At 37.6% G+C, this 18,172-nt stretch overlaps 3 protein-coding genes across 3 annotated transcripts; all 3 read left to right on the top strand.

Moving 5' to 3' along the window:
• The first annotated feature begins 4,245 nt into the window (after positions 1-4,245).
• Positions 4,246-5,709, top strand: LOC149012546 (acetylajmalan esterase 2-like). The gene is made up of 5 exons (XM_089157823.1): positions 4,246-4,519; positions 4,605-4,808; positions 4,914-5,065; positions 5,135-5,408; positions 5,492-5,709. Exons 1-5 carry the CDS (start codon positions 4,246-4,248, stop codon positions 5,707-5,709), a joined length of 1,122 nt encoding a protein of 373 aa, XP_089013949.1.
• Positions 5,710-13,598: 7,889 nt separating this feature from the next.
• LOC149012545 (uncharacterized) lies at positions 13,599-13,967 on the top strand. Its single transcript, XM_089157628.1, has one exon. It carries the CDS (start codon positions 13,599-13,601, stop codon positions 13,965-13,967), a length of 369 nt encoding a protein of 122 aa, XP_089013754.1.
• Positions 13,968-14,892: 925 nt separating this feature from the next.
• LOC149012544 (acetylajmalan esterase 2-like) lies at positions 14,893-16,365 on the top strand. The gene is made up of 5 exons (XM_089160251.1): positions 14,893-15,166; positions 15,252-15,455; positions 15,561-15,721; positions 15,791-16,064; positions 16,148-16,365. The coding sequence occupies exons 1-5, from the start codon at positions 14,893-14,895 to the stop codon at positions 16,363-16,365; spliced, it is 1,131 nt and encodes a 376-aa protein (XP_089016377.1).
• Positions 16,366-18,172: the final 1,807 nt, after the last annotated feature.

Genomic DNA, 18,172 nt, shown 5'->3' with positions numbered 1-18,172 from the left:
TCACTGGATCTTCTAGTTCAGTTGGCTATGTTTGTTGCTTTGCACTTTCTGGCTCCACTTCTTCTTTTGTTTGGTTATTAGACTCCGGTCCTAACAATCATCTTTGTGCAGACATCTCCAATTTAGCAATTAATGATCCTTACACTGATGTTGAGGACATTGTTGTAGGTAATGGATCTACTATTCGTATCTCTCATGTTGGTCACAATATTGGCACTCTTGATGGACATAATTTTGTTTTCAACAGAGTGTTTCATGTTCCGGACATTTAGTTCAATTTGTTGTCTGTTAATCGGTTTTGCTTGGATAATAATGTTTACTTTCGATTTATATCTAACTCTGTTTTGATCAAGATGCTCAAGCTCATCAAGTTTTGGGGCGCGGTCTGAGTAGTAATGGATTGTTTTAGCTTACATTTGAAGTTTGTGGTTCTACCTCTTCTTCTTCTTTGCTTCCACAATGTAATTCTCATGTTTGTGCCACTGCAAAAGCTAACGCCAATTCTGTTGTTGGTTGGCATAGAAGGTTAGGCCATCCTTCTGCTTCGCGTACTGCTGTTGTTCTTCTTTCTTGGACGCTTCCTTCTTTGGTTCCTATCCCACCTGTGAGGCATGTCACTGTTCCAAGCATTGTCTTCCATTTCAACCTTACACTACTACCACCACTCATCCTCTGAAACTTTTACATAGTGATTTGTGGGGGCAAATCCCCTGTTATGTCAATTGACAATTTCTCATACTATGTCATTTTTGTTGATGACTTTACATGATATACTTGGATGTATCCCATAAAACACAAGAATGATGTACTTGTTGTTTTCACCAAATTCAAATCCTTAGTTGAATTTTTTTTTAATAGATCCATTGTTTCTTTTCAATTTGATGGTGGAGGGGAATTTCAGCTATTAGCTTCTATTTTTGCTTTTCTTGTCCACATACACCCTCTCAGAATGATGTGGCTGAAAGAAAACATCGTCATATAGTAGAATTTGGTCTTGCTCTTCTCTTTCAAGCTAAAATGCCTTACAAGTTTTGGTCAATTGCATTTCAAACTGCTATATATCTCTGGAACAGAATTCCAACTCCCTTACTTGGTGGTATGTCTCATTTTGAAAAATTGTTTGGCACTTCTCCTAATTATCAGTATCTTCACATTTTTGGTTGTTTATGCTTTCCATGGTTGCGTCCATATGTTGCAGCTAAGTTAGAAACCAGATCCAAACCATGTATTTTTCTGGGTTATTCTCTTCTTCACAAGGGTTATAAGTGTTTTTATCCAGCTACTCAGAAGATTTATGTTTCTAGTCACGTGGTATTTGATGAACACATCTTTCCTTATGAAGGGTTGGGACTCTTCACAGCTTTGGCACATACTGAAACTTGGTTGAATGTATCTCCTGTAGTTTTATTTCCTTGTTCTACTTCACATGTAACCTTTGTAACTGACACTATTAGTGGATCCATCCCCTCCCCCAATATTAGTGGATCAATCCCCTCCCCACTGTTGTTTATGATGTTTCTTTGGGTCTTGAGGATGCACGGGCTAATGGGCTTTCTATTGTTCCAGAGGCTGACACTACAAATGGGCCTCTTATGCCCACTACTTCACATGGTTTAACCATTCCCACCACTTCACATGTTTCTTAATGGTTACTCGCTCACGAACTCATTCTGTAAACCCCAATCCTAAGTATAACCTGGTTTCTGCTTGTGATGATACTTTAGTGCCTACCTGTGTTAGTCAGGCTATACAATCATCTAATTGGCGCACTGCTTTTCAAGAGGAATTTAATGCTTTGGTTACAAACGGTACCTAGATCCTGGTACCTAGATCCTTGTTCCATCAGACAATTAGATGTATCAAACGCTTTTCTTCATGGAGATCTCACTGAGACCGTTTATATGGCCCAACTTCTTCATGTCATGTATGTCTTTTCAACAAATCACTTTATGGGTTAAAACAGGGTCCACGAGCTTAGTTCACCAAGTTGACTACGGTTATTGTTTCTCATGGATTTGTCGCTTCTAAAAAATGATGCTTCCTTATTCATCTACAGCTCTTCTAAAATGACTTTATATTTTCTTATTTACGTTGATGACATGTGGTCACCGACAATAGGCTTGATGCTATTTCTCATTTTCTCAAGGCTTTGACAAGTGTTTTTGCCATCAAAGACTTGGGATATCTCCACTATTTTTTGGGTATTGAAGCGTGTCGGTCTTCAGAGGGTTTACTTCTTACTCAACGAAAATATATTTCGAATTTACTTCATCATGTACAAATGCATGAGGCTAAGCCAATGGTTTATGGCACACTGCTTTCCCTTACATCTAGGGTTCTTGTTAGTGATGGGACTCTTTAACGTCACACTGTTGGGGCATTACAATATCTTTCCAACACCAAGGTCTGACATTGGATTTGCGGTTAGTCGCGTTGCACAATTTATGCATGCACGCACCGATTTGCATTGGGCTGTTGTTAAACGCATTTTATGTTACTTATGTGGGACACCTTTTTATGGCATCTTCTATCCGTACAAATCTGAGGATTTTTTTGGTTGGTTATTCGGATGCAAATTGGGCTGGATGCTTTGTTGATCGCCGTTCCACCACAAGGTACTATATTTTTCTTCACAGTCATCTCGTTTCTTGGTCATCTCACAAACAAAGAACTGTCTCCCATTCCTCCACTGAAGTCGAATACCTTGCAATTGCTGCCACAACTTCTGAGCTACTATGGATTTGATTTGATCCTTGATGGGTGAATTAGGTGTCTTTCTTCCTACAACACTTGTTATCTAGTGTGATAATATTGGCACTACTTCTATTACTGTGAATCCTAAGTTTTACTCTCATATGAAACACATTGAGATTTTCATTTTGTTTAGGATCTCGTTGCTTCTCTTCAATTGCATGTTCAGTTTATCTCTACTTTGGATCAGGTGGCATACACTCTTACAAAGACTTTATGTCGTGCTCGATTTCTCTCTGTGTATCAAGCTCATGGTCATGGACTCCTCTCGCTTGTGGGGGCTTGTAGGAGAGTAGAGAGAGTAGTTTTACTCCTAGCGTATGTTAGTCATTTACATTCAATTGTTTATGTATTACAGTTACATGTGTATCTCAAAATATATGTAAACACTTGTACTCTCAGAATATAATATAGAAAACATTACATCATTTTCTCAGTCAGGGTTTGCGTGATTGAAAGTTGTTTATGTATTACACTCAGGGAAAGAAATTTCGGATATTTCGCCCCTCCCTATAGAATTTTCGCCCCTAATTTTTTTGAGTATTTTTACCCAATAATTTTGGTAAATTTGATACCTATCCTAATCTGATGCAAATATGTGGTAAATTTGAATTATTTCCTAAAAATTATTCCATTTAAATTCTCTTACCTAGTCACATTTAATATGTTACCTTATGAGGCCTACATCATTAGGACATAATTGGAACGATTATCAAATCACTCTGAAGATTCTTTTATAAGATTCATTAATAATTTAAATTGTTTCCATAAATTATTTCATGTATGCACTCTTCCCTAATCACATTTGGCATGTTGACTTTGATAATTTAAATTATTTCTTAATAAATATTTTCATTTAAATCTCCAGCCTAGCCACATTTAAATGTGTTACCTTCTAAGGCCTAAATCATTCGGACATAGTTGGAAAGATTAACCGACGATTCTATTACAAAATATCTTCATAATTAAATTGTTTCCATAAATTATTTCATGTATATATTCTTCCCTAACCACATTTGGCATGTTGACTTTTGAGGACTAGATCACTAGAATATAGTTGGTAAGATTGCTCATTAATCTTGATGATTTTGCTATAAAAAGTTTTTCTATTTATAAGTTATTCTATGGTTATTAACATTTAACACATTAACTTTGGCTGACTGGAAATTGGAAGGACTCGGACGCCAAAGTGCGAATGAACCAACAAAAAAATAATTTTTCCCGCATATCTTCCCGCGCGTTGCATCTTCCTGTCCTTCTGTCTCCGTGATTGCTTCTTTTCGCGGGTCGGCCTTCTTGAACCTGCTAACAGATCGTATGCTATGAATTGAACTATTCAACAGCTGTTGTTTAATGTTATTAATAGACATTTAGATTTCGAATGCTATTAATAGATTTTCAATCCATTAAAAATTTAACAAATAGTTCAATCCCCTCCTAGTTCTTCCGTGACAAACGTTTACAGTTCTTACTGTGACAAGAACATCTTCGACCATGGCTGCATCTCAAACAAAGTTGATCTTCTCCCTTCTGCTGATATTCAACTCTCTCTTTTTTCTTCTCCCACTTGCCACTTCTGCCGTACTCAGTTTAATCTCTTCAGACGCCATATATCTACTGGGTGATTCTATATCTGATACTGGTAACCTCATCCGTGAAAGTAAATCTCCATTAGCTGCTGCTTATGGCCGACTTCCATATGGTATTTCTAACAATAAAACGCCTACTGGACGATGCTGTGATGGCCTTCTTATGATTGATCATTTTGGTAACAAAAAATTTCTTATTAATCTTCTCATTTTCATGTATTATTTCATGTAAATCATTACTAAACGTTAAACACTGTTTTGCAGCTTTGTCTCTTAAGCTTCCTCTTCTCAATCCTTACTTGGCAAAGGATTCTAATTTCACTCATGGAGTAAATTTTGCAGTAGCTGGTGCAACAGCCCTGGATTATTCCTTCCTTGAAAAGAATTTTATTTTCAATCCGATGACCAAAAGTTCTCTTTCAGTTCAACTCGGATGGCTGAAAGATCACCTGAACCAGACACGTAAAGGTTATTCATATTACCCATTAATTGTTTCATTAGGTGATCTTAATTTCATTAGATTTTTTTATTCTGATCATTCACCATTATTTCTGCTTCCTTATGACTTAATAGAAGGTGCGGAAAAGCTTAAAACATCAACCTTTTTCGTCGGGGAGATCGGTGGTAATGATTATAATTATGCCTTCTTGGCATTCAGAACCATAGATTATGTTCAAAGGACTTTGGTTCCTCCTGTTATTCAGACCATCAAAAGAACTGTTACGGTGAGTTTCTTAAGCATATCAGATTAAGATTGCATCCTCTTATTCTAAATGTTTAATCAATTGATGCAGGAACTCATAAAACTTGGTGCAAGTCGAATAATAGTTCCAGGAAATTTCCCAATTGGGTGTTTACCTATTTATCTCACCATGTTCCAAACCAATGACAAAACAGCTTACGATGAATTTAAATGTCTGATAAGGTATAATAATTTAGCAATGTCTCACAACGATCAGCTCCAACAAGCTTTGCAACAAGTGAGAGATGAAAATCCAAAAGTTCATATAGCATACGCAGATTACTACAATGCCTTCAAATGGGTCTACACCAAAGCTCAGAAGTTTGGTAATGATCTTTTTCTATCTATAGATTAGTATACGGATGGTTATTAGTCGTTTACTGATATTCTTTCTTTGATTAAATTCTAGGGTTTGACATGGAGACCCTGCAGAAAGCATGTTGTGGAACCGGAGGGAATTATAATTTTCATCTACTGAGTATATGTGGAACTCCATGGGCTACAGTGTGTCCGGATCCTGATACACACCTTAGTTGGGATGGCATTCATCTGACACAGAAGGCATACAAGCACATGGTAGATTGGCTAATTGAAGATCTTAAACCTAAAATCAATGTGGATCTTTAGCTTTCTTTCATTTGGTTTGTGATTGAAGTAAGAAGAACTCAGAGTAAATTACGTGATTAACTACTATTATCTTTGTATTAACACAAATAGCCACTCATTGTTTCATTTAACAAAAATAGGATAATTCAGTTTGTGTTTACAAAACTAGCCATAATAGTTTTTGTTATTCATTCTGGCCAGTTTTGCCCCATTTCTCTTTTCTTTATATGATTTAGCTCTTCTTCTTCCTCCAGTCAAACAAGGCTTCATCCCCTAATCCTCTTCATGGCCATTTAGAGCAGGGAAAAGAGGAATCGATTAGGTTTGACTATGGCTGGAAAAGCAAATCAATATCTAGCCGAAAGAAAGCAAAGCTCATCGAACCAGAAACCCTAAGCTAGAACTGTAGATTTACAACCACGTAAGACATAAAAGAAATTTCTTCAATGTTGAAACAGAACTTAAAATAATTGCAATGGGGGAGTGTTGGGTTTAGTGATGAAAATCACTTTATCTTTTGTTTGAATTCAAATTTTGAATTTGGTGGGTCCCACTTAGTGTTTGACATGGGTAGGTGTTTGGTATCATTAAGAGGGCTTTGGGAGAGGTAAATGGAGAGAGAAAAAGTGAGTTTCTAGGGACTTCTAAAGTGGTTTTTGTCCAAAAACGGGATTGGCTTTGTGAGTCTTCTTCTTCTTGTGGTTTTGCAAGAAAAGGGTTTCTTCTCTCTTGTGTTCTTCTCCATTGCAACTCCATTGTAGCTTGAGCTTGGATTGAAGGGTTTTCTTCAAGAGCTTAAGGTGGAAGGGTGTTCTAAGGAGCTTTGAGAGGTTATGTGACCGGTTGAGGTAACATTGTATCACACTCAAATCTTGTACTATTTTGAAGATTAAAATAGTGAAATCCCTCCCCGTGGATGTAGCTAATCTCGAATATTTCGGATTAGTGAACCACGTAAAATTCTTGTGTGTTGTTTGCATTTCATTTTCATTCTTGTGGTGGTTTGTTGTTTATTTGCTTTGTGATTGTCTTTCAATTTATATTGCACAAGATCTTGGTTTATTTTGTTCATTTGGGTGATTTGTTTAATCATCCGGTTCCGTGGATTTGGTCTTGTCTTCTACAATTGGTATCAGAGCATAGGTTTTGTGCATTTATTTTGAAGACAATGAGTGCTCATACATTTAGGGTGGAGCCATTTGATGGAAAGACAAATTTTGAATTATGGAAAATGAAGATGAAAGATTTGTTAATTCAAAATGGTTGTCACAAAGCATTGTTGGGAAAGGATAAGAAACCGGAGGGAATGAAAGATGATGATTGGGAAGAGATGGATCTCAAAGCCATGTCTACTATTCGGTTGAGCTTGTCCAATGAAGTTTTGTTTAATATTGCACATGAAAAATCGGCGGCGGATTTGTGGTCAAAGTTGGAAAGCATCTACCAAACAAAGTCTCTCACAAATAGAATTTTCTTGAAGAGAAAATTATTTTCTTGTAGAATGAAGGATGGTTCAAATATTTCTAATCATTTGAATGAGTTCAACAATATACTTTGTCAATTGGAAAGTGTTGAAGAAAAGATGAAGGATGAAGACAAGGCGGTGATTTTACTTTGCACTCTACCGGAATCTTATGATCATTTAGTAACGACCCTATGTTGTAGTAAGGGGGATTCTCTTGACTTTGATTCGGTTTGTAGTACATTACTTGCCGATGAACTCCGGAAAAAGGCTTCGTTGGGAAGTTCTATGGAGGTGGGTTCGGAAGCTAATATGACAAGGGGTAGAAGCAAAGAACGTCATGATTCTTCAAAGGGTTCTTCAAGAAGCAAGTCAAGACATCGATCTAAATCCAAGGGGCATGATGGCAAGTATAATTGTTGGTTTTGTGGAGAGAGTGGATATCTTAAAAAGAATTGTTTCAAAAGAAAGAAAAATAGTTTTAATTCGGGAAATGAAAAAGGTAAAGAGATTGTTGGTGAACATTCTAAGGAGGCAAATCAAGTTGTGGCTACTACATCTAGTGTTATCGAAGATGAAGTGTTGATAGTGGGTTGCAATTTGGAATTTCACCAAAATTGGGTTCTTGACACCGGTGCTACACATCATATGTGCCCACACAAATCTTGGTTTAGCACATATGAGCCATGTGAAGGAGGATTGGTGAAAATGGGGAATAACTCATCTAGTAGAACACTTGGCATTGGATCGGTACACTTGAAGATGTTTGATGGTATTGTTCGCACACTTGAAAATGTTAGACATGTTCCGGATATGACAAAAGGTTTGATTTCTTTATCTACTTTGGAGAAGGAAGGTTGTAAATTTTCCGGAGGAGATGGAGTACTCAAAGTTTCAAGAGGTGCTCTTGTTATCATGAAGGGAATCCGGGTTGGTCTCTTGTACAAGTTATTGGGTAGTTCCATTGTTGATGATGTTGCAAATGTGGCGGTTGACAAAGGAGATGTTTCTCTTAGGTTGTGGCATCGAAGACTTGGGCACATGAGTGACAAAGGTATGAAAGTTTTGACGGAAAAGAAACTTATCCCAAATCTGAATTTTTTAGAGAAGGAATTTTGTGAGCATTGTGTCTATGGGAAGCATCATAGAAGGGCTTTTAAAGCGGGTATGCACACAAGTAAAGGGATTGTTGATTATATTCACTCGGATGTTTGGGGTCCATCACCGGATATGTCTTATGGTGGTGCTCAATACTTTGTTACTTTCATTGATGATTTTTCAAGGAAAGTATGGGTGACAATTCTCAAGTCAAAGAGTGATGTGTTAATGGCATTCAAGAACTTCAAGGTTGAGGTGGAGAAAACAACCGGTAGAAGCATCAAAGTTTTGAGGACGGATAATGGAATGGAATATGCAAAGAATGAATTTGGTAATTTTTGCAAGGAAGTAGGAATTGTATGGCATCATACGGTTGTGCATACTCCACAACAAAATGGAGTGGCGGAACGCATGAATAGAACATTGATGGAGAGGGTTCGGGCTATGCTTAGCAATGCAAACTTGGAGAAAGAATTGTGGGCCGAAGCGGTGTTGACGGCATGCTATCTTGTGAATAGGTCTCCTTCAATGACTTTGGGTGGAAAGACTCCAAATGAGGTATGGCATGGAACTCCTTGTGATTATTCGGATTTGAAAATTTTTGGATGTGATGCATATGCTTTGATTCCAAGTTGTCAAAGGAGCAAACTTGATCCAAAATCCAAGAAGTGCATTTTTGTAGGATATGCTAAGAATGTGAAGGGGTATCGATTATGGGATCCAAGTACCCATAAGATCATCATAAGTCGTGATGTACATTTTGATGAATCCTCTATGTTGATTAAGGGGGTGGAAAAGAAATGTGATGAAGAAAAATCAATTGTTGAGGATACCCATGAATTTCACATGCAACCTACAAGTTCTTCAAATGAGGATGCTCATGATGAAGATGTTATAGATCTTGATAATCAAGATGTACAAGGAGAAATTCAAGAAGAGACACCGGTTGGTGTTGAAGAAGAAATTGTGGTACCTTTGGGAGGAAGGCCAATAAGACAAACTCGTTTGCCGGAAAGGTACAAGGATTGTGTTGATCCAAATACTCTTAGAGCTTTGGTGGCTTTAAATGAAGAACCAAGTACATTTCTTGATGCCATCAATGTGGATGATGCAAAGCATTGGAAGGATGCAATGAATGAAGAGTTTCAAGCACTTCAAAAGAACAAGACATGGGATTTGGTGGAATTGCCAAAAGGAAGAAAAGCCATTGGTTGTAAATGGGTGTACAAACTCAAGAGAGGGGTGAATGGCAAGGTGGAAAGGTATAGGGCAAGGCTTGTTGCCCAAGGCTTTGCACAAAAAGAAGGTATAGATTTCTTTGAAGTCTTTTCCCCGGTTGTGAAGTTGGTGACTATTAGATTGGTGCTTGGACTTGTTGTTATGCATGACTTGGAGCTTGAACAAATGGATGTAAAAACAGCGTTTTTACATGGTGATCTTCTTGAAGAGGTGTACATGAGGCAACCGGAAGGATTTGTTGAGAAAGGCAAAGGGAAGCTCGTGTGCAAGTTGAGGAAATCCTTATATGGACTTAAACAAGCTTCAAGACAATGGTACAAAACTTTTGACTCTTTTATTTTAAGTCTTGGTTACAAAAGAAGTGAATATGATCATTGTTTATACATTAAGTTCTTTGATGATGGATCATATGTGATATTAGTTTTATATGTGGATGACATGCTCTTGGTGTCCAAGGATAAAGCTAAAATTGAAGAGCTCAAAGGGTGTTTGAGCAAGAGGTTTGAAATGAAGGATCTTGGTCAAGCCAAACAAATTCTTGGAGTTGAGATTCAAAGAGATAGAATGAATGGGACTTTATCACTTTCACAAAAGTCTTTTGTGAAGAAAATTCTTGAGAAGTTTGGCAAGTGTAAAGAAAAGGCGGTTTCAACTCCATTGGGATCACATTTCAAATTATCTTCCAATGATAGCCCAAATACGGAAGATGAAAAGACCAAGATGTCTAGATACCCTTATGCAAGTTTAGTTGGGAGCTTGATGTTTCTAATGGTGTGCACTAGGCCGGATATTGCTCATGCGGTTGGTGTGTTGAGTAGATTTATGGCAAGTCCCGGAAAGAAGCATTGGGAGGCGGCAAAATGGGTGCTTAGATATTTGAGAGGCACAAGTGATTACTCTATCACATTTAGCAAAGGTGGAGAACAAATTCAAGGCTATGTGGATGCTAGTTATTGTGATGATCGTGATAAGGGGCGATCTACAATGGGTTATGTTTTCAAGTATGGAAATGGTCCAATAAGTTGGATGTCTAAGCTTCAAGCGACGGTGGCATTATCAACTACCGAAGCGGAATACATGGCGGCAACCGAAGCTTGTAAAGAAGCGGTGTGGCTTCAAGGTTTGATGGGTGAGATTGGCATTGAATCAAAAGGTATGCATTTGTTTTGTGATAATATGAGTGCAATTTACTTGGCCAAGAACCCGGTACATCACAAGAGGACAAAGCATATATTGGTACAATATCATTACATTCGAGAAGTCATTGAAGACGGAAGGATCCAATTGTTAAAAGTTGGAACAAATGAGAATGTGGCGGATATGCTTACCAAGGTTGTCCAAGGAGAGAAGTTGAATTGGAGTCTATCTTCTCTTGGTTTCAAGAAACATGATTCGACAAGTAAGTGATTTCCATCAAGGTGGAGATTGTTGGGTTTAGTGATGAAAATCACTTTATCTTTTGTTTGAATTCAAATTTTGAATTTGGTGGGTCCCACTTAGTGTTTAACATGGGTAGGTGTTTGGTATCATTAAGAGGGCTTTGGGAGAGGTAAATGGAGAGAGAAAAAGTGAGTTTCTAGGGACTTCTAAAGTGGTTTTTGTCCAAAAACGGGATTGGCTTTGTGAGTCTTCTTCTTCTTGTGGTTTTGCAAGAAAAGGGTTTCTTCTCTCTTGTGTTCTTCTCCATTGCAACTCCATTGTAGCTTGAGCTTGGATTGAAGGGTTTTCTTCAAGAGCTTAAGGTGGAAGGGTGTTCTAAGGAGCTTTGAGAGGTTATGTGACCGGTTGAGGTAACATTGTATCACACTCAAATCTTGTACTATTTTGAAGATTAAAATAGTGAAATCCCTCCCCGTGGATGTAGCTAATCTCGAATATTTCGGATTAGTGAACCACGTAAAATTCTTGTGTGTTGTTTGCATTTCATTTTCATTCTTGTGGTGGTTTGTTGTTTATTTGCTTTGTGATTGTCTTTCAATTTATATTGCACAAGATCTTGGTTTATTTTGTTCATTTGGGTGATTTGTTTAATCATCCGGTTCCGTGGATTTGGTCTTGTCCCCCCCCCCCCCCAGGAGGAAGGAGAAAAAAAAAAAACACACCCCCCCCCCCCCCCCCCAAAAAAACACTTTTTTCTTCTTTTTTTTTTTATATAAAAAAAAAAAAAAAAAAAATAAAAAAAAGGAAAAAAAAAAAAAAAAAAAAAAAAAAAAAAAAAAAACAATTATAATAATTTTAAAAAAAAAAAAAACAAAATTTTTTTTTTAAAACCCCCCAACCAAAAATTTTTAACCCCATTTTAAACCACCCATATAAAAACGATATTTTAAAAAATGGTACGGTATGAAAACGGTAATAAATCGGTATGAAAAAACGGCGTGGTTCGGTATACAGTTCGGTTTTGTTATGGTATGAAAATCGGTATGAATTTGGCATAAGACTATAAGAGTCATCTATTAATTTTCTATTGATAAACTTTAGTATTTTCTGTTTGAAAATGTGAATCAGTGAAGGTAGACTACATAGTTGGGAAGAAAAATTCAACGACAAGCCTTCCAATGAATGATTTGACAAGAGAAATGTTACTGGCGTTGGAGGCAAATAAGAAATCAATGGCAAACTATGGCCTTCAAATAAGAAAAATTCAACGACAACCTTTAGCATTTGTTGGACAATATTTGGTTTCAAGGATTTCAGATTGCAGTTATCTGGACAAGGATCAGTCTTGAATCTCTTAACAAATGTAAAATCCCACAAAGTTGAGTTTGAAGTGATTTATTTTTCTGTGCAGTGGAATGTCAAAATCATGGAGTGCTTAGTTATTCTGTTTTGAACTTCCTCTTGGTGTTTGCAGTGTGAAAAAACCATCTACCCTTTCCATTTTCTTGAAAACAAATGAACAAATGAGTCTTTCTCGATATCTCTATAAAAATTTACAACATTCAAGTTCCCCCACTGGAATGTACAGTGAACAAAATTAAATAATCAAACAAATCAGCGTCTTATAGTAAGATAAACTGACTAATTTTTCTTTTTTCTCCCCCCTCAGCATAGCATTATTGACTCAAAAAGCATCTCATCTCTGGGTTCTTCTTTGGCCCTAGGAAATACAGGTTGTGTGTTGTGGCTGGTTCATGTAGGAGAACATAGAGTTTCCAAAACCTGAGAATCCAAAGCTACCAGGGTTCTGTAGTATATTCAATGACTAGTTTAGCAGGAACCAATTATCTAAACGAGAAAAACTTATTATGAATCTGGTAATCAGCTTCAGCATTAAAAAAAAATTATATATATGAAAACCAAACTAGAATCTGACGTCAAGAATAAATCTATTTAATTGCAGCTAGTCCCCTCTTTTTAGTGGTGATCTCATAGGTCTCTTAGAGGGCGTCTCAAGAGCTTGCACAAATTCTGGCAGGCATTGTCGCTGCCGATCCTACATATAGTCAGTATGAACATCGCATCGGCTTATTATTTTACAAAGGGCGTATTCTCATACCCTCTACCACTGAACTCTGCACAGCCTTTCTCAAGGAATACCACGATTCTCCTGCTGGAAGACGTGCCGGTTATATGCAAACCCTTAAACGTCTCACCGCCAATGTTTGGTGGCATGGGGTGGCTAAAGAAACCAAAAAATATGTTGCTAATATATCCTCTGTCAATAGCTGAAAATTCCACCACAAAATCCTGCAGGCTTGTTACAACCGCTGCCAATACCAGAGGAGGTTTGGGAAGACATCTCCATAGACTTCATTACTGGACTTCCACCATCTCAAGGAAAAACGGCTATAATGGTCATGGTTGACCGTCTCTCTAAATATAATCATTTCAGCTCTTTACCTACAGGTTTAAGGAAAAATGGCTATAATGGTCGTGGTTGACCGTCTCTCTAATACAATCATTTCAGCTCTTTACCTATAGGTACTACTTTAGCCTATAGCACAGCCTACCAGCCCCAAACTGACGGCCAAACAGAGGTCCTCAATCACACCCTTGAGATGTACCTCCTCCAGTGCTCAGTCGCTACCTTCCACGCTCCACTTTGAAAGCGAACTTGCTCCGTGCCCAACACCGGATGAAATTCCAAGCTGATAAACACCGGCGAGATATGGCGTTCGTAGTAGGAGATTGGGTTTTTGTTCGCCTCAAACCATATCGCCAAACCACCGTTGTGCGCCGCCTCAACACCAAGCTCGATCGCAGATATTTAGGTCCTTATCAGGTCACAGAGAAAGTGGGGAAGGTTGCTTATCGCGTTGATCTCCCTAAAGGTTCTCAGCTTCATCCCGTATTTCACATCTCGGTTCTGAAGCCCTGCTCCGGAGATCCACCGCCCTTTGCTGCCTCACCTCAGCTACGTCCTCCTAAACTCACGCTTGCTGCAATACTTCAGACCCGACAGGTTAAAAGGCGACATCTTATCACATACCAGATGTTGGTTAAATGGGAAGGCTTACCACTTGAAGAGGCAACGTGAGTGGATCAAGATGAATTCGTACAGTGTTTTCCCAATTTTAACCTTGAGGAGCCTGGAGCAGCTCAAGAAGACCCTCCACGTAGGACAACACGAATTAGCAAAAGACCTACTTTTCTGAAGGATTACACTCAATGATGAAATGGGTTTGTTAGAGATGAAGGGCTGAGATTTAAATAGAAGTGGGTTGTTAGATGAAGGGCTGAGATTTAAATAGAAATGGGAAATGGGTTGTTAGAGATGAAGGGCTGAGATTTAAATAGAAATGGGTTGTTAGATGAAGGGCTGAGATCTAGATCTAATAAAATCCTATAAATGTAATGCAATTCAGTAATACAATTCAGTAATACAGCATCGAAGAAGTTAACTCCTACCCTTATTCTGCTCTCTGTCTCTACTTCGTCTCCTTGCTCATTCTTCTTCTGCAACTTACAAACTATCTGAATCATATCACAACCCCTCAAAGCATCACAATGAAGAAGGCCCATCAACTTTTTTTGGGGATAAATGAAGCCCATCAATTATTATGCACGCACAGCTAGGGTTTCCCAATTGTGAGTCTTTAAAATACGCTTAATCGATTTTAGTAACAAAAATTTCTTAATAAGTCTCAATTTTCATGCTTCACGCGTTCTTCAAATACAATTTATTTTCACAGGAGGCTTTCTAATTTAACAATTGTTTCATCAGATGGGTTTGTGTGCTATCGAACCTGCTTTCACCTTGACAGCCGGCCTCAATAGCTAGTATGCTATGTGAATTGAACTATTCAACAGCTAGTGCTTAATGTTATTAATAGACATTTAGATTTCGAATGCTATTAATGGATGTTCAATCCATTAAAGATTTAAACAAATAGTTCAATCCCCTCCTAGTTCTTCCGTGACAAACGTGTACAGTTCTTACTGTGACAAGAACATCTTCAACCATGGCTGCATCCCAAACAAAGTTGATCTTCTCCCTTCTGGTGATATTCAACTCTCTCTTTTTACTTCTCACACTTCCCACTTCTGCTGTACGCAGTTTAATCTCTTCAGACGCCATATATCTACTGGGTGATTCTATATCTGATACTGGTAACCTCATCCGTGAAAGTAAATCTCCATTAGCTGCTGCTTATGGCCGACTTCCATACGGTATTTCTAACAATAAAACGCCTACTGGACGATGCTGTGACGGCCTTCTTATGATTGATCGTATTGGTAACAAAAATTTTCTTATTAATCTTCTCATTTTCATGTATTATTTCATGTAAATCATTACTAAACGTTAAACACTGTTTTTCAGCTTTGTCTCTTAAGCTTCCTCTTCTCAATCCTTACTTGGCAAAGGATTCTAATTTCACTCATGGAGTAAATTTTGCAGTAGCTGGTGCAACAGCCCTGGATTCTTCCTTCCTCGAAAAGAATTTAATTTTCAATCCAGTGACCAATAGTTCTCTTTCAGTTCAACTCCGATGGCTGAAATATCACCTGAACCACACACGTAAAGGTTATTCATATTACCCATTATTTGTTTCATTATGTGATCTTAATTTCATTAGATTTTTTGAATCTGATCATTCACCATTATTTCTGCTTACTTATGACTTAATAGAAGGTGCGGCAAAGCTTAAAAAATCAATCTTTTTCGTCGGGGAGATCGGTGGTAATGATTATAATTATGCCTTCTTGGAAGGCAGAACCATAGATAATATAATATACAAATTAAGGACTTTGGTTCCTCCTGTTATTCAGACCATCAAAAGAACTGTTATGGTGAGTTTCTTAAGCATATCAGATTAAGATTGTATCTTCTTATACTAAATGTTTAATCAATTGATGCAGGAACTCATAAAACTTGGTGCAAGTCGAATAATAGTTCCAGGAAATTTCCCAATTGGGTGTTTGCCTATTTATCTCACTTTGTTCCAAACCAATGACACAACAGCTTACGATGAATTTAAATGTCTGATACGGTATAATAGTTTCTCAATTTCTTACAACGATCAGCTCCAACAAGCTTTGCAAAAAGTGAGAGATGAAAATCCAAATGTTCATATAGCGTATGCAGATTACTACAATGCCTTCAAATGGATCTACACCAAAGCTTATAAGTTTGGTAGTGATCTTTTTTTACCTATAGATTAATATATGGATGGTTATTAATCGTTCACTGATGTTCTTTCTTTGATTAAATTCTAGGGTTTCACATGGAGACCCTGCAGAAAGCATGTTGTGGAACCGGAGGGAATCATAATTTTGATCTAGAGAGTTTATGTGGATGTCCAGTGGCTACAGTGTGTCCAGATCCTGATACACACGTTAGTTGGGATGGCATTCATCTGACAGAGAAGGCATACATGCACATGGTAGATTGGCTACTTAAAGATCTCACACCTAAAATCAATGCGGATCTTTAGCTTTCTTTCACTGTATGGAGACTCTCCTTCTCCTCTCACCTTCAAATCCCATATCTCCATTAGCCATTTTTTTGGCACCTCTTTTGTTTTTGAATTTCGATTTCTTCTCATCGTAGTCTTGGAGTGTGCTAGTGTTGGAGTGTGCTAGTGTTGTTGTCACTGCATCTCCTAGTTCTTGTCTTCCCCAAGGTTACCAAGCTCAACATCATTAAGTCATGGCGAGATTCTAGAGTCTAAGGGCGGAGCCATGATTTAACATCAGAAGTTAAATCGGGAGGGGCCAGAAACAATTCTCTTAGCGAAAAGCCACAAAACACAATGACCTTTCTATCCATTATTTTTATCATTAAAAATTTTCTCAGATTAGGGGAGGTGCTAAGTACTGACATTTCACACATAAAAAGAGAGTTACAAGGACTTTTCTAAAACACGATTTACAGCACCCAAATAATGATGAAGAAGAAAAAGGTTGGTTGCAGTCCATTCAGCTGTAGGAGGGGGGGGGTCCTCACTGTTTAATTTTTCACAAAGTCCCCCCCCCATGGGAGCTCCAACACTCTAGTTTTGTAAGTAACTTGTCTGTGGTGTTTTTATCCAGTAGTTTTCCCAAAGACATCGATTTATATAGGTAAAGTAGCCTTTTCTTGGTCATCCCTCCATGATCAACAGTGTTTCTAAAAGCATTCTTCTGACATATAGCTTGGAATAGATTGCAATTTACCAACGTGGTTGTTTTACATGTCCCTAGACTTTAATTTCTTATTTATTTTTTGGACTCGTGAAGAATCAGAGGCCATTCTTTAGTCATCAGAAACCCTTTATAGTTTACCAAAAAGAAAACCCATTTATGACTCCTGTTGTTTCAAACATATTCTATGATAGAATTAGCCATTTCTGGAGGATAGGTATACCTCTTTTTGTTTTTGTGGCTAGACAAATTATCTCGCCAGCTTCATGACAATGCCATTACTTTCTTAGCCATCCTTCACGTTTTTAGTGTAAAAAGGTGAATACAGAGACTTTGGAATCCTGACTCTTAAGTCTCTCAGCAGGTGCTGTGCCTATTGCTAAATCCCCAAAGGGCAGATTTGCAAAAAGCTCAGTACAATTAGTACATTCACAAAAATCATGTCGATCAAATAAATTTTTAGGCCTTGTTTTTGCCCCATGAATTCTTGGAGTGCTAGTTTGTTTCATTTCATTCCACAAGCCAAACACTTAATTTTATAAATTATAACTCCATAGATTTGAAGTCTATAGATTTGAAATCTCTAGATATTTGAAATCTCCCAGGGAGACGTTTCTCAATCATCCTGTAACCAAACAGGGATTTCCCTTAGAAGCATTTGATTCCAAAGGGGTTTGGCTTCTTCATAGTGCAGAAGAAACATGGGGGTTTGTTATACAAAGCAAAGAGCGTGGTTTCTTCTGTTTTAAAAAATACCCCCAAAGTCAATGATTACATGGATGGTCACCCTTGTCATTGCTGGAGATGGAGGTGGAAGAAAATTCAAAATCTGTTGTGATCGTGTAGAAGGAAGGAAGAAGAGAGAAGAGAGGAGAATAACATTAGGGTATATTAGTCATTTCACACATGATTTTAAAATAGTTTTCTCAAGTGAGGGTAAAAACGTAAAAGCAACATTTTAGGTTAATAACTAATAAGTAACTAATGGTCATAAAAGTGAAAGGGGTATTTATAAGGTTTTGATTTTGGGAAAGTGTGCCTTGTTTCAAATGGAAATGGGAGGATCCATTTAAGATATTTTATGTGTTTTCAAAATACTTTTATATTATGATAGTTTGG

Source organism: Hakea prostrata, chromosome 6, assembly GCF_041222555.1.
Source record: "Hakea prostrata isolate BN-2017 chromosome 6, UWA_Hpros_2, whole genome shotgun sequence".
Taxonomy (NCBI): Eukaryota; Viridiplantae; Streptophyta; class Magnoliopsida; order Proteales; family Proteaceae; genus Hakea; species Hakea prostrata.
The sequence above is the reverse complement of the archived record's forward strand: the minus strand, read 5'-3'. Positions and strand labels throughout refer to the sequence as shown.

What these genes read in the sequence shown, in the direction of transcription:
- LOC149012544 (XM_089160251.1), top strand. Translation starts at nt 14,893, where the DNA reads ATGGCTGCATCCCAAACAAAGTTGATCTTCTCCCTTCTGGTGATATTC. An exon ending in TCTTATGATTGATCGTATTG is followed by an intron (nt 15,167 to 15,251) that starts GTAACAAAAATT and finishes ACTGTTTTTCAG; the next exon opens with CTTTGTCTCTTAAGCTTCCT. An exon ending in CACCAAAGCTTATAAGTTTG is followed by an intron (nt 16,065 to 16,147) that starts GTAGTGATCTTT and finishes ATTAAATTCTAG; the next exon opens with GGTTTCACATGGAGACCCTG.
- LOC149012546 (XM_089157823.1), top strand. Translation starts at nt 4,246, where the DNA reads ATGGCTGCATCTCAAACAAAGTTGATCTTCTCCCTTCTGCTGATATTC. An exon ending in TCTTATGATTGATCATTTTG is followed by an intron (nt 4,520 to 4,604) that starts GTAACAAAAAAT and finishes ACTGTTTTGCAG; the next exon opens with CTTTGTCTCTTAAGCTTCCT. An exon ending in CACCAAAGCTCAGAAGTTTG is followed by an intron (nt 5,409 to 5,491) that starts GTAATGATCTTT and finishes ATTAAATTCTAG; the next exon opens with GGTTTGACATGGAGACCCTG.
- LOC149012545 (XM_089157628.1), top strand. Translation starts at nt 13,599, where the DNA reads ATGGCGTTCGTAGTAGGAGATTGGGTTTTTGTTCGCCTCAAACCATAT.